The sequence below is a fragment of the Xiphias gladius genome, chromosome 12 (assembly GCF_016859285.1).
Source record: "Xiphias gladius isolate SHS-SW01 ecotype Sanya breed wild chromosome 12, ASM1685928v1, whole genome shotgun sequence".
In the NCBI taxonomy this organism is placed as follows: Eukaryota; Metazoa; Chordata; class Actinopteri; order Istiophoriformes; family Xiphiidae; genus Xiphias; species Xiphias gladius.
In genome coordinates this window covers 4,828,144-4,841,711 of record NC_053411.1, presented here as the reverse complement: position 1 = coordinate 4,841,711, position 13,568 = coordinate 4,828,144, and the positions used below count along the sequence as shown (strand labels likewise).

At 43.7% G+C, this 13,568-nt stretch overlaps 1 protein-coding gene across 3 annotated transcripts in view; it reads left to right on the top strand.

Moving 5' to 3' along the window:
* The window catches only part of dock11 (dedicator of cytokinesis 11), a 60,931-nt gene that overhangs the window by 13,796 nt on the left and 33,567 nt on the right, over window positions 1-13,568 (top strand). For all 3 annotated transcript variants that reach the window (XM_040140492.1, XM_040140491.1, XM_040140493.1), the window contains exons 9-19: window positions 660-739; window positions 1,969-2,052; window positions 2,301-2,441; window positions 3,907-4,170; window positions 7,327-7,449; window positions 7,589-7,671; window positions 8,170-8,292; window positions 8,449-8,525; window positions 9,300-9,484; window positions 9,658-9,723; window positions 12,742-12,834. In XM_040140492.1, coding sequence (XP_039996426.1) covers window positions 660-739; window positions 1,969-2,052; window positions 2,301-2,441; window positions 3,907-4,170; window positions 7,327-7,449; window positions 7,589-7,671; window positions 8,170-8,292; window positions 8,449-8,525; window positions 9,300-9,484; window positions 9,658-9,723; window positions 12,742-12,834 — 1,319 coding nt within the window. The remainder of the gene's footprint in view (window positions 1-659; window positions 740-1,968; window positions 2,053-2,300; window positions 2,442-3,906; window positions 4,171-7,326; window positions 7,450-7,588; window positions 7,672-8,169; window positions 8,293-8,448; window positions 8,526-9,299; window positions 9,485-9,657; window positions 9,724-12,741; window positions 12,835-13,568) is intronic.

The following is a 13,568-nucleotide window of genomic DNA, read 5'->3' as shown; positions in this document are numbered from 1 at the left end:
GCAGAAGGGACATGCTCGCACCCCAGCTGTAAATTCTTCTAAAAGATGTTCAGCTGTGCTGATACCAGTAAATCAAAGCCCAAGAATCCAAAGACAATTTCTGCAATTCGCTCTTTAGTTTAACTCCCAGATTCAATCTCAAGTGCATGTTTCCGTAGTGGGCAGTTATTGTGAATTGCTGAACTCGTTGCTTGTCCCTAACTGTGGAAGAATGCCTGCAGTTTTATACAGTTTGCGTATTTCTTGCCAGCATCTGCAGACCCTTTTTTTTTCATATATAATGATATACTCTCCTTCGAAAATTCCAGTCAAACCCAATCGGCCTAGCTTGGTCACAAATCTCAAAGATGCCAATGAGACACTGGGAGGCCATCCAGAAAAGATGGAGGGGTCGGTTGGAGTTCACTCAGTCCTTTACGTGTCACCTGGGAGTCGGCAGAATAGTCAAAGGCCTCTTTTTAATTCGTCCACTAGACTGAAAGATATTAGTTTGGGAAAAAAACATTTGCGGACAGATACAAAAGGAGGCCATTAGGGAAACACTGGTTGAGCAGAGCTTTGTTGGGCCTGATTCGCAAGAGTGTTATCTGTTGTCAGACTGGGTCTCCGTCAACCCTAATGACCTTTATTCATGTGTGATTACTGTCCTGTCCAACCAGATGACGACACTGCCAGCCAAGGTAAAGGCGAGAGCCTGCTGGAGAGTCTGGGGAGGAGCTTACACCCTGAACTTATAAAGGTACGGAGGATGGATGGGATGGTTACCGGTAATTGATCAATTCAGACTGATCGGCTGAGTCAGTCAGATTTATGTAGATATACAGCAACATCTAAGATTTCACATTTCAAGTGTATATTTTTATGGTTATTGCTAGGTACACTGTCTGCGTTCATGGTGGACAGGTTTATTAATGTATTTATTGGTTGACTTTCGTAGCGCCTAGTACTACACAGGCAGTGCAGATGGTAGTAATAATTTGAAAAAAAAGAAATGAAAAAACCTGTCTCCTCATAAAAGAAGACTTTCATGACAGTAAGAGAAGATGTACCTCATCTCAAAAATGAGTTTGTTCATAAAGGATATTTTTAAGTTTTGTTTATGATCATCTAGATGATGGAGGAGCCCTCGAAGAGCAGCTCTTTTGTTGGGCTCACTGAATTTGAGTCAGTTTTTCTAAGCCTAAGGACAGCAGTATTTAATCCGCGGAGAGACCGTGCTGCTTTAATATGTCTATAAACCCAGAGCTACCCACAGACAACAAAGCCCTCTGTGCTCTGTGCCGCTGTTTCACTCTGTTTGCTCTGGGCCGCTCCAGCGCAGCTTTTCCCTCTCCATGCCGAAGATCACTCGAGTTTGTCTGCAGGCTGGACACAGTGAGGTCAGAAACAAGGGGAGGGGAAGTGGGGAAGGCGCTGGATTAGGGCTCTCACCACGACCTGAGGGTTTGATTTGTTCAGCTCCGTTAGATGCCAGTCTTTCTCCTTCCTTCTGGGTTTGTCGGGCTGCCTGTCTCTCCCTCTCTATGTTCCTCTGTGTCTCTGCTTGTGTCGGTTCACTCGCAGAAAAAATACTAGCAGGCAACTCGACGAACAGACTTTATTGTCCCACTAAAGTGTTAGCTACCACTTCTGTTTTGAAAACACTGTTCTATTATTCTATTTCTCTAGAATTGACGCAAAAAATCATTTATTTGTATTGTCTGGACGAGAATAACAAAAAACGGTTGAGTAATGAAAAGAAACTGCATGTCTATATTTTTTACAGCAAGGTGTTATAATAAAGAAGCATCATTTAAAACTAAAAAGTGCCATTAAATTAAGATTGCAAGAATACTGGGTAAAACGATATAGATTAAAGTGACTGATTAAATAAATTCCTAAAAAATAAATTACTTGTACATTTTGTGTGTGTGTGTGTGTGTGTGTGTGTGTGTGTGTGTGTGTGTGTGTGTGTGTGTGTGCGTGCAGTACGCCAGGGAGACAGACCAGCTCAATAAGATCAACAGGAATGAAGGCAGACAAAAGCTTTTCTCTCTGGATCCTGAGACGCAGGTATAGAAGACGCCTCTCTGAGCCCTTGGTTGTTCTATGATTTATTTATTTCAGTATTGATTCAGACTGTTTGATCTCTCCTCTCCTCTGCCACCATTTACACTCTTTCATTCTCCCTTATCTCCTTCCTCTTTCTTCTGCGCCCATCTCCTCGCTCATGCTCTCTCCTCTCCACTGGATCAATCTTCCCCCTCTTGTTGTTTTATCTCCTGCCCTCCTCCCCTCCCCTCGCCCCCTCTGATATCCAGAGGCTGGACTTCTCAGGCATTGAGCCGGACGTGAAGCCATTCGAGGAGCGCTTTGGCCGACGCATCGTGGTCAGCTGCCACGACCTGACCTTCAGTCTTCAGGGCTGCGTTAGTGAGAAGGGGGACAGCGTCCTCACCAATGTATGTCATTAACTTACTTCCACAACACAGATTCATTTTATGTTCTGCTTTTACCCTAAAGCTCCTCTACCGCACTGTCTCTACTACTCTCTATGTTAAGCAGAGGAGCATATCACTCTGTTGTTTTTGGTAGCGTCCCAGAGATGAAACTCTTTCAGTCTTAAAACCAGATTTTATAAAAGGACTTCAGACTAAAACATCCGTCAACCTTTCATCTAGGTTGAGGTGAGACCTTAAAGACTAAAACATTTAAAACAATTCTAAACAGAACTTGTTAACAATGAAGATACTATACCTTCCTACTGATTTTGCCTGTATGCAAATCTAACCTCAACACACACAGCTTTCCTTTTCACACCGCAGATCACCCTCTGCTGTGCTGGCCCAGATAATATACCTTCATAATTCATGTTGGCCTGTCTGCAAGCAATTTCAGTAAATAGACCAAAAGAGGATAGCATAACTCCGTATTGTTCTAATATCTTCTCATTTTGCTTGTGATTAAATCAGTTGGACCTTAAGGTTATGCAAGAATCCTTTCTAATGTATGTGGAAATCCCCCAACGTGTAAAACAAAAAATGAAGAGCTCCTGAAAGCACGAGGCAGCAGTCTAGAGCATGTGTGAGCTCCTTCCCTTTCAGACTGGATTGCTGTAGTCATAAAACATTGAGTTAGGACTCCTCCTGCTCGCTAGAGGAGTTGGTAGGGAGATTGAACTGACTCATATTTGTGGTTTGGAAGTGGCACGCTCTCCCTTTCCATCCCTCTTTTCCTTCCACGGTCTCCGATAGCTTTAATGTGTGTTGGATCAGGGGAGGCTTGCCCGTCGTGCAGGAACCATCCATCCTGGCATAAGTGCACAGTCATTCAAAAATGTGTGGGCTGTGGTATGGCGGAGCCAACACTTGCTCCCAAACAAGATATTTTTTGAGGCTGATATACTGAAATCCGGTATTTAATGATAAAATTTCATCCTCTGCATTTAAGGTAAATTTACTTGAAGACAAAAGTTTCTAAAAATGTGCTAACCTCAAATTTTCAGTTGTTCTATGACAGATTAGAAGTCATACGTGCATAGTTTGCCAGCTTCTTAAATGCAGGCTGAAAGAAGTTTTACAGAGACATGAAACTGACATGACCTTTGAGGTGATGTGCCTGTTTTGGTTTTCCGTCACATATGACATACATGTCTGTGCCAACTTTTAAAGAACAATGGAAGAACAAGTGTCCGACAAGATAGGGGTAACATTATCATTCTCAATTCCCCATGAGCATGTTAGCTTGGGGTCCTCCAATGTATAGCCCTAAAATTTCTGCAAAAGATGAATAATTGGGGTCAATCCTTGATGGAGGGATTAAGCTAAGTAAGGCTAGTGTGAAATGTGATAAATAGTAAATGAATCCAGGGACATTATACACTCTGAAGTGTGAGAAGCCTTTAACCGTCTCTCTGCTGAACCCCAGGTGGAGCCGTTCTTCATCAGCCTCGCTCTCTTCGACGTATCCAAGAGCTGCAAGATCTCCGCCGACTTCCACGTCGACCTCAACCCGCCCTGTGTCAGGGAGATGCTGACCGACGCCTCGGGCCAGCTCTCTCCTTCACTGGACGCAGACGGTGGAGGAGGCGGAGGGGCTGGAGGAGTAATGGTGAATGGAGACTCTGGGAAGGGGAACGGCCTGTCTGTTCTTCAGAGGGTGTCGGAGGCTCTGCTGCGCTTCCCTACGCAGGTAGAGACTTGATCGTATTTCAACAGCCGTCGGATCGAGGAAATGACTTTCTGAATCACTTATATGATGTACAGCTGCTATTCAGGACTGGGGTGTGCCACCTGAATCACTGCTGCATTATTCAGATAGATCTGGTTGTGAAAAAAAACAATCTTCCTGCCTTTTTGCAAAACAGATTTTGAAATCAGTATCTTCTGAAAAAGATAGTGATTGATATAATAGTAATCCTGTTAATATAAACTTTTAAGGAAAGTGATTTGTAAGTCTTTAGCATAGCTGCTAGAGGGGTTTTCCTTTGTTGTATTTCTGGGTCTGGTTTGTTAAGTTTTATAATGTCACATAGACTCACAGATTTGGCAGTCCTGTCATCCTGTTGGTTTAGAGGTTTTGCTGACGCGGGTTTTGCTGGTTCTTAATCTTTTAGAGTCCTGGTGTTCATGGCAATTAGGCAACATGAAGAAATAGCTGAGAATGAGCATTAGCTCAGTCTGTGGCTTGCTCTGTCTCGCTTTCCAAACATAGTGAACCGTTGGGAGTCAGATATCCATATCTCTGCGGCCATTATATCCCGACTGTCTTCTCACTTCTGACAAACCAATCTTAAAAATCGCTTCAAAAACAGTGAATGAAGTGATAACATCTAACGGTAATGCCTTTCCGCATAATGAATGCAGCTTGAGATACTTTAAACGTAACACTGACAGGTGAGGACGTACAACAGAGAAACAAATCAACCTAAAGCAGGGATTAAAATAGCGTCTTCATTTTTACTTCTGTGTCCATCCAAAGACACCATATTGACAACTTTGTAACCTAGGAAAAGTCAAAACACCATTGTTTCGTGTCCTCAGAAGTCCTCTGAAACAGAGCAAGTAAACTTAAGTCAACAAATATACAGGTCAATGTAGCCTATTAAAAGCTACAGTGTAGCAGAAACGCAGTAGGAGGGTTTAGAATTGTCTCATCAGCATCATGTGTGGAACATTGTTCACACCCCGCTTTTTTTCCAAGCCTCGTCAGGTTGCAGCTGGATGCTGTCCTCAGTCCTCTCTTTGAAAACAATCTTACACAGCTCTCAGTGAGGTGGCTGACTGCTGAATCGTCTTTTTTTTTTTTTTTTTCTTCCTGAAACACCGCTGAGCATTCCCACGCTGACTGCGGCTGGTCTGGGTGGGATTCCCTCCTGCTCTCCCCTTAAATCAGAGACGTCTGGTGACACTGTGATGACTGAGTGATGGAGCTTTAGCCACATACAAGATAATAGTGCTCTTCATATTGACTTCTCTCTTTTAATCAAAGCGCTGCGTGTTGTAAGGTTTCCAGATGGGGTCTCCAGACAATGCTTGGTCCATGTCCAGGCTCTAAAAACTTTTTTGAAGATCCGCTTGAGACCTCAGTTTAGCTCACTCAGCTAGCATTTGCAAGTGATTTCACATCTCTGTGGTTTGCCAGTTTTTTCTCATGCATGCTCAGTGCTTGGTGATGTAAGCTTTAATTCTCGTCCCTTCCCTTTGCTGCATTTTAAGTTTGGAGTTTATTTAGGAAAGAGTAATGACCAGGTTTGACTGTTACTCTTGGCTCAGGCCTTGTGCAAACCCCTGCAGGTGCTGTGAGATCAGCGCGCAGACACACACACACACACACACACACACACACACACACACACACACACACACACACACACACACACACACACACACACACAGCGCTCTTCACCTCTGGCTGCTTGGCCCATTAATATGATCAAGACATGCAGCAAGACCGGTGCCTGCTGTAAATTAGCAGCAGTTAGTCAAAAATTCACTTTCCATTTCGATGACAAGAGACATGACTGGGCTATCACAGCAACAGATTGAAAAGAGGAACAGCTTAAAGGCGAGAAGATGATTAGTGGAGAGTCAGACTCACCAGCACTCAGAGCAGAAAGAGTATTTCTAATAGCGAACGCAGCAGCTAGTAGCAGGGCAGACTGTTATATACAGTTTGAAAGCTTCAGATAAAAGATAAAGGAACCGTTCCAAAGCTTCCATGCGTCTAATTTATGAACTTAACGTTACGTTCTGCCAGCCAACATCCGTGAAAGCCCTACACCAGCATAACACACAGACATACAAACACGTGCATACAAACATAGCAGTCTCGACCTCTGTGATTAGTGTGCTATTATAGCTTGGCTGTCCCCGGTTTAATTTAGGTGCACTGGGCGCGGTCCAAGGACGGGCCGCCGCTCGTTATATACCTCCACTCTCCGGAGGCCACAGCCTCTGCTCCAGTTCATTACGTTGTTCAGAAAATCTAATACATTCGTCTGAGCTGTGACGCTGCTTGCTAGCTATTCTGGGAAGCAAAGTGTTGAATTATGCAATTGTGTAAAACCTGTGAAGAGCCGTGAGTGGACTGAGACCGGGGTGTGTGTCTATCTGGTTGGCACCGTGCTAGTCTCTTCTAAGATGTGTATTATTAGTGTGCAGTTTGTGACGTCTACATCTATATCGATTTAAAGCTGCATCGGCTGCTAAGATGGTGCAACTGCTCCCTCGGTAGTGCCACTCAGTCTCCTTACTAATGCTCAAACTTTTATGATTCCCAAAATGACTTCCGGCCTGCTTCTGTTTATATTTTTATTTCTCTTCCCAGAACGCTCCATTGGAGGTTTTTCATTTGTATGTGTGCGTATTAATATGAGGAGCGTGGCCCTGTCCGAATGTAATTCCTGTCCCCCTTTGAGGTTGTTTGTGTGAACTGACACTGCAAACTCAAATACAGCCCCATCTCACCAGACCAAAAATAGATATGAGCCCCATGTGGTTTTCCTGTATAACTTCAGCTAACAGCAGCCACTTCCCCTGCACTTGCCTTGTAGAGAAGCAGTGGATGAGTTTAAGAGTGAAACGATATTTCAAGTTTGAATTGAACCATTTCTTTTGAGATCCCAGCACTTTTGATGAAGGGGTTTCTCTTCAGATCCATGTGTCACATTGAGTGATCATCTCTCCTCTTCATATGCCCAGTGGAAAAATCCTAGAAGGAGGGTTGTAGGGAAAGACACTCCTAGTCTGCCAAATCGAATTACAACCACAGATCTTGTTGAAGACTATATCATCCAGTTCCTACTCTAATTAGCCTCCTCACTCCATCTTTCCCTCTTTCTTCCAGGGGATCTTTTCTGTAACCAACCCTCATGCAGATATCTTCCTGGTGGCCCGCGTGGAGAAGGTGTTACAGAACGGCATCACCCACTGTGCCGAGCCCTACATCAAGACATCAGACATCAACAAGGTCCCCCGTCTTTGCTTTTCACCTCATTTAAACACATACACATGACAAAAGCAGCGGTGATCTTTTCTTCCTTTTTTCCCCCTCTTTTTTTCTGTATTGATTTTGACCTTGGTCTTTGTCTCCTCCCATGTCTCCACAGACTGCTCAGAAGGTGCTCAAAGCTGCCAAGCAGACATGCCAGCGCTTGGGCCAGTACAGGATGCCATTTGCCTGGGCTGCCAAGTAAGACAGGAATAACTATTACCCAATGATAAATCTGTTTGGATTCATCTTTGGAATGGCCTAATACGACTGCATTGAAAGACATCTGCGTACAAAGAGAGTACATTGGATTTTATTAACTAAAAGTCTTTTCATTGATAATGCCTATGTCCAAATGTCACGCATTCTCTACATGCGCCAACAGGTTTCCGATAGGTGTGGAAGATAAGGTTCACCGGACCGTAACAGAGTATTACTCTATTGAATTGTTGACCAGAATCTGAGAGGAGGGCAGTTCAGGGTTTTCCATTGTCAACCAGTGCAGTACTGATGCAATACATACTACAGTAAATATAATACAGTAAATATTTTAGCAGCCTACGGGACACAAAATCATCCAGTTGAAAATGGATGGGACTACATTACAATAGCCTTAGCTATAAAGCCGCAGCTTAATGCTTCAGTTTAACCCTGGTTGAAAAGGTGAATATTTAGTTGTAGCCATGTATGTGTTTCCAGGCAGGTGTTCAAAGACGCTCAGGGCAGCCTGGACATGGACGGGAAGTTTTCTCCTCTCTACCGCCAGGACAGCAGCAAAATCTCCACCGATGACATCATCAAGCTGCTGGCCGACATCAGGAAGTGAGTAGTCAACACTCCGCTGTGCACCGCCATACCACTTTGTCGCTATCTCTGGATTTCCCTCATGGAGGTCATCCCATAAATGAATAGCACTTTGTAAATTTAGAAATGTCCCCTATTCAGACTCGATTGTGTCTTCCTCTTATTTTGAATCAGACCTGAGAAGAGCAAACTTCAGACGATCCCTGGACAGCTGAATGTCACCATTGAGTGTGTCCCACCTGACTTCTCCAGTATGTTGTCCTTTCTACACACTCCCCTTCTCCTAACATCTGTCTCTCTGTCAGTAACTTTGAAGTCCAGTGCCTACCTTTAAAACACATGAAATCACTGCACAATTTAGATAACAGGAAGCAGTCACGTATCCTTACTTTTCATTAATGAAAAATGCAAATATTAGAATAAATGACAATTAAAGCTTGCAGTAAACAGCTTTGTGAACATTGTAGTTAAATTGGAAAGACTAACGACAAAATTTTCTGTGTGTTCATTCATTATAATCTGCAGTACTGATTTATACGCGCCTGCTGTTCCTGTGATCTCTTGTGCATCTGCGTTAATGCCACATTAACTGCGGCTGATCTTATCCAGAGTGTGATATGTTAAAAACCAAAAGAAGAAGAAGAAGCCGGCATTTCTCGATCACCAGGTTTATGATCAGGCAATACCAACAACTGCAAAGACTAAACCTATAGTTCCCTCAAAAAGCATGTAACAAAATATTCGTGTTCCTAGAATGCAAACAAGACAGTATGGAAGTACACGGGAAGAAAAAAGCGACAGAGGCTGATGGTAGAGAAAACACTTCTCTACCATCCTGATGTGTAGTATTTTAGAAGATGGAGTCAAGGAAAAACCATGGCATTCTGTATCAGTCACAGCAGACGAGCATTTGGAGGTTTGTTTGTACTTAGCTCAGATGTAATGACGCTGAGTAGGCTCTGTGGGATGGCACAAGCAACAGGAACTCAGCTTTGGTTCCCTAACTGCTGCGCTCTGCCCCCCAGATACGGGGACGTCCTCTTACATTCCCGTCAAGCCCTTCGAGGATGGCTGTGAGCGGGTGTCGGTGGAGATCGAAGAGTTCCTCCCTGAGGAGGCCAAGTTCAACTACCCCTTCACCACCTACAAGAACCAACTCTACATCTACCCCCTGCAGCTCAAATACGACAACCAGAAGACCTTCACCAAGGTGGGTGACTCAGAGTGACGCGGGATGGAAGACGAGAGCGGTGACGCTGGGAATGATTGATGAAAGCCATAGACTGAAGCACATCCCACTGACTGGACTTAATGGGCCACTCTCACTGATTACTCCTCTGCTGTGTACACTGACTGACCCATGTAATGTGTCCTCCACACCAGGCAAGGAACATTGCAGTCTGCATCCAGTTCAAAGACTCAGATGAAGAAGGTGCAGTCCCTTTAAAGGTGAGTTGTACGAACTGTAAATACTGCAGTATGGAAGCTGACATATGATAGGGATACACGCATTTTGACCGGTGATTTAGGAATGAAGTCACAGGTCGGCGGCTTGAAGGTGTATCTGATTTCTGAATTAGCGTCGATTGGACACCAAGGCTAATTTGAGATTTTGAGAATAAAGTATAATAAAGTAATGAAGTAAATAAATGTCACAATTATTTTCTCTAAATAGGTTTAACTTTGTCTCAAAATTATGAGAATAAAGTTGAAAAATTTACAAGATAAAGTAATAATGTTTTGAGAAGAAAGTCAGAAAATCATGGGCTTTTGATACTCTGTCCATCAGCCTGTCTGCCTTTATGTGTCAGATGAAAGATGTAGATGACCTAAAGTTACAGGTTTTACCAATAAACACCTTATAATCAAAGATTTCAGGATGTTAAAATGAAATTGACCCATTTACTCCATGTAGAATATGTGTCAATAACTGGGCATGATTTGAAGCGAAGGCTGGAGAAGAGCCGGGTTTTTTTCTTATAGATTTTAGACATTGTTCTCAAAGTACTAGAACTAGAACTTTTTCTTGTAATATTTTGTCTTTATTTTTTTTTTTCTTAACAGTGGCCTTAATCCAAAGAAAGTGAAATACGTTATGGGTTTAGAACTACTTACACTTACATACTGTACTTAAGTAAATGAATTGAATCACATAATTCAATAATGTCATGTAGGCTGCTGGAGTTTTTGTTTGTAATGAAAAGATGCAAAGCTTGAACAAGGAGTTTAAAGACTGCCAGGAACATCATCCACAGAGATGAGTATATGATGTGTGTGTAAATGTATGATATTTCTGTCAAAAAGCAGGCTCGGGAAAATATACACGCACACATAGCACAACAAAGAGACAAAAGGGAAGAAAGACGGATAATACAGACTAGATTCAGGTCATACTGATCAAAGGAAATAAAATACAAGCTAGAAGATAGAAGAGGAGAGATTGTCAGGAGGATGAAACGATCATGCAATTGATTCTCAACAGATTAGCAGGAGCCTGATTTGCACTAAATGTCTAAGAAACAATAATACTGTTGTGAAAAACTTGTGGAATGGCCTCAGTGAGATTTGATCAAAAGCAGAAGCCTCAGACATTATGAACTTTCCTTTTTATTGCTTTTTCACAAAGTGGATGTCAGAGTGCAGCTGAGGGGCCTGAAGAGGAGAAAGGAAAAGCTCACAGAAGCTGGTTATTACAGCTGGCAAGAGAAGATAATGAATGGTCACTCGTTTTTCTCTCCTGTCTTCCTCTCTGGTTCTCTCTGGCCACACATTTCAAATATTTGTGGGTGGAAACAGTCATCAAAGCACCACAGATTGTTCTTCTTTTCACTTCTGCAGAGGGAGGGAGGGAAACGCCAAAACATTTGCACTTGATGCTGCTGATCAAGACGGTCCAGGCAGACAGCAAAGCATGCAGTCATGCGTATTATACCTCAGATAGAGCGCGCACGCACACACAAAAGCAGAGGCCGGTCTCAAACTACGCTTGAAGTACAGCGAGGCAGAGAGTTGTTTACAAACGGTTGGCGGGATCCAGGGGCACAACTCCGAGGAGATTTAATCAGAGTCAGCGGAAGCGCCGGGAAGGTTCTGGGTTTTTACATGAGACGCGAATCTGGCTGAGGGCAAATTCTTCTGAAGATTTGGGGAACAGGGATGTGAAAGTTGAAACAGCCCTGATTTTCCAGAGGCTGTGAATTAAAAATACACCGATTTATGCTGCCTCCAAACTGTTATCTTTGCCATCAATGATCTTTCATTGACTAGTCAACTCAGGTTTGATTTATTTAACTCTACTTCTAATGCCTGAAACGATTACTAGCTCTACCAGTGCAACCAGTAGAAAACATTTGATTTTTACTCCTGTGTGTCACTTGTACGTGCATGAACAGGACAGCTTTGGCAGATAAGATTCCAGCCCTCATCCTTGAGTCGGATAATCAAGACTCCCATCAGCCCTCCACTCAGGGCTGCAGTGAGGGCCCCTGAATGTGTTGTTTTTCCATCGTGGTAGGCAAGCTATGCACCACCATGCACCGCCTACTGTACCTTATGATCTGCAACAACCGATCTTTGCTGAAATCTGTGTAATCCCCCCCATCCTCCACCTCCAGCTACTTCCCAGTCTTAGATGAGAATTTGAACCCCGTCCTCTCACTTGGAACCTCTCCCGTCCTCCAGGCTCGTCCAAGTCCTGCTGTAGAGGCTGATCCCGTCTCCTATCAGTCTCAATTACATCCAGGCCTCTGTCCTTCCTCTGGCCAGCACTGCTCATTAATGTTCATTAGAGATGACTACAATTGTTAGCATCCTAATTACCGTCCAGTTACAGTATCCAACCAGCCGTCAGAACGGGTCTGAATTTCCCTCTTCCCCTTTGTCGTGCCTCATTAGAAATACCCTGACCTGGCCAAGCTGGACTTTGTTACACAGATTTATTTTTCCCATAGAACTTGTCCTTTCAGTGGCTGCCGCTCTGCTACAGCGCATACTGGCTTTGCAGTGTTTCTCCGGGGATTCAAGGATGCATACTTAAAAGATCCCACGTGTACAACTGCTAATGGCTCCAGTTGCCATCTGGAAAGAAAAATGAATATTTAAGTCACCACATGTAGAGTCAGAGTGCTGTAATTGTTCTGTGTTTGTTGGTTTTCCGTCATGAACATCCAGCAGAGGAGGGAAGACACTGCAGCTTGGTTCACATAAACTAAACAGAGGCCTAAAGGCCTAAAAATCCAAATGAAATTTTTTCGTGTCTAGTCAGATCCTGTGCTGTCGATGATTTCAGGTTCCCCGTTCTCGTGTGTCAAGTCTTTGTTGAAACTGTTGGTGTTGCAGAGATGCATGTGATGACGGGCTTGCACACTGCGTTGCCAGTAACCACAGATTGCTGAGCACTTACTCACTGCAGCGCCCCAACATCGGCGTGCCAGAGTCGGATGACTGATGGATTTGCTTGCCTTTCAGTGCATCTACGGCAAGCCGGGAGACTCACTCTTCACCAGCAGCACTAATGCGGCCGTCCTGCACCACAATCAGAGTCCGGACTTCTACGACGAGGTGAGATGGCTTCCATCGTAATCTTGACCCCACTTTAATGCATCAGTGCGAATGTATCCGTTTGACTGCGGCTTTACAGGCATCTGACTTATTTCATCTGTTGAATAAAACCTGAAGTTACAGTTGCAGTATTTACCAGGTTATTGAAACGAAATTTCAAGACGCACAAGAAGAATGACAAGTGCATCTGGAGCAGCAGTGAAGACACTCTGATCACTCTTTTTCTCAAAACACCCTGGAGCCTTATATTTTTTGTACAGGGTGTGTTCAGCACTCAAATTCCTCAGCCAGCTCCGAGATAATCCCATAAATCTGTCTCAGGGTAGAGCTGTGATCTCACACTAGGCTGGTCGAAACAGTCACTGACCCCGGGTACACGCACATGACGCCGGGGGGGGGGGGCTCAACAAAAGAGGTATGGCCAGGATACTGCTAGAGAGGTAGAACAGAGGGGGTCCATATGGCCCTGATGTCAACCGGATTAGGAACTTAAGAGTCCCCGCATACACCCGCATGCCGGCTTGCACACACAGTGGCACGCTCCATGGGATTTACCTCCGCATGCTTCGGCTTCCAGTCACAATCATCTTTATATTCTGAGCATATTTTTCCTTGATTTTTGAAGGAAATCTTTTTATCTAATAAACTGTGTTTGAGTACACCCAAGTGTGCTATATATGATGGGTTTATTATTATTAGTATTCATGTAGCAAGGATTCGGACATTTCGTATTT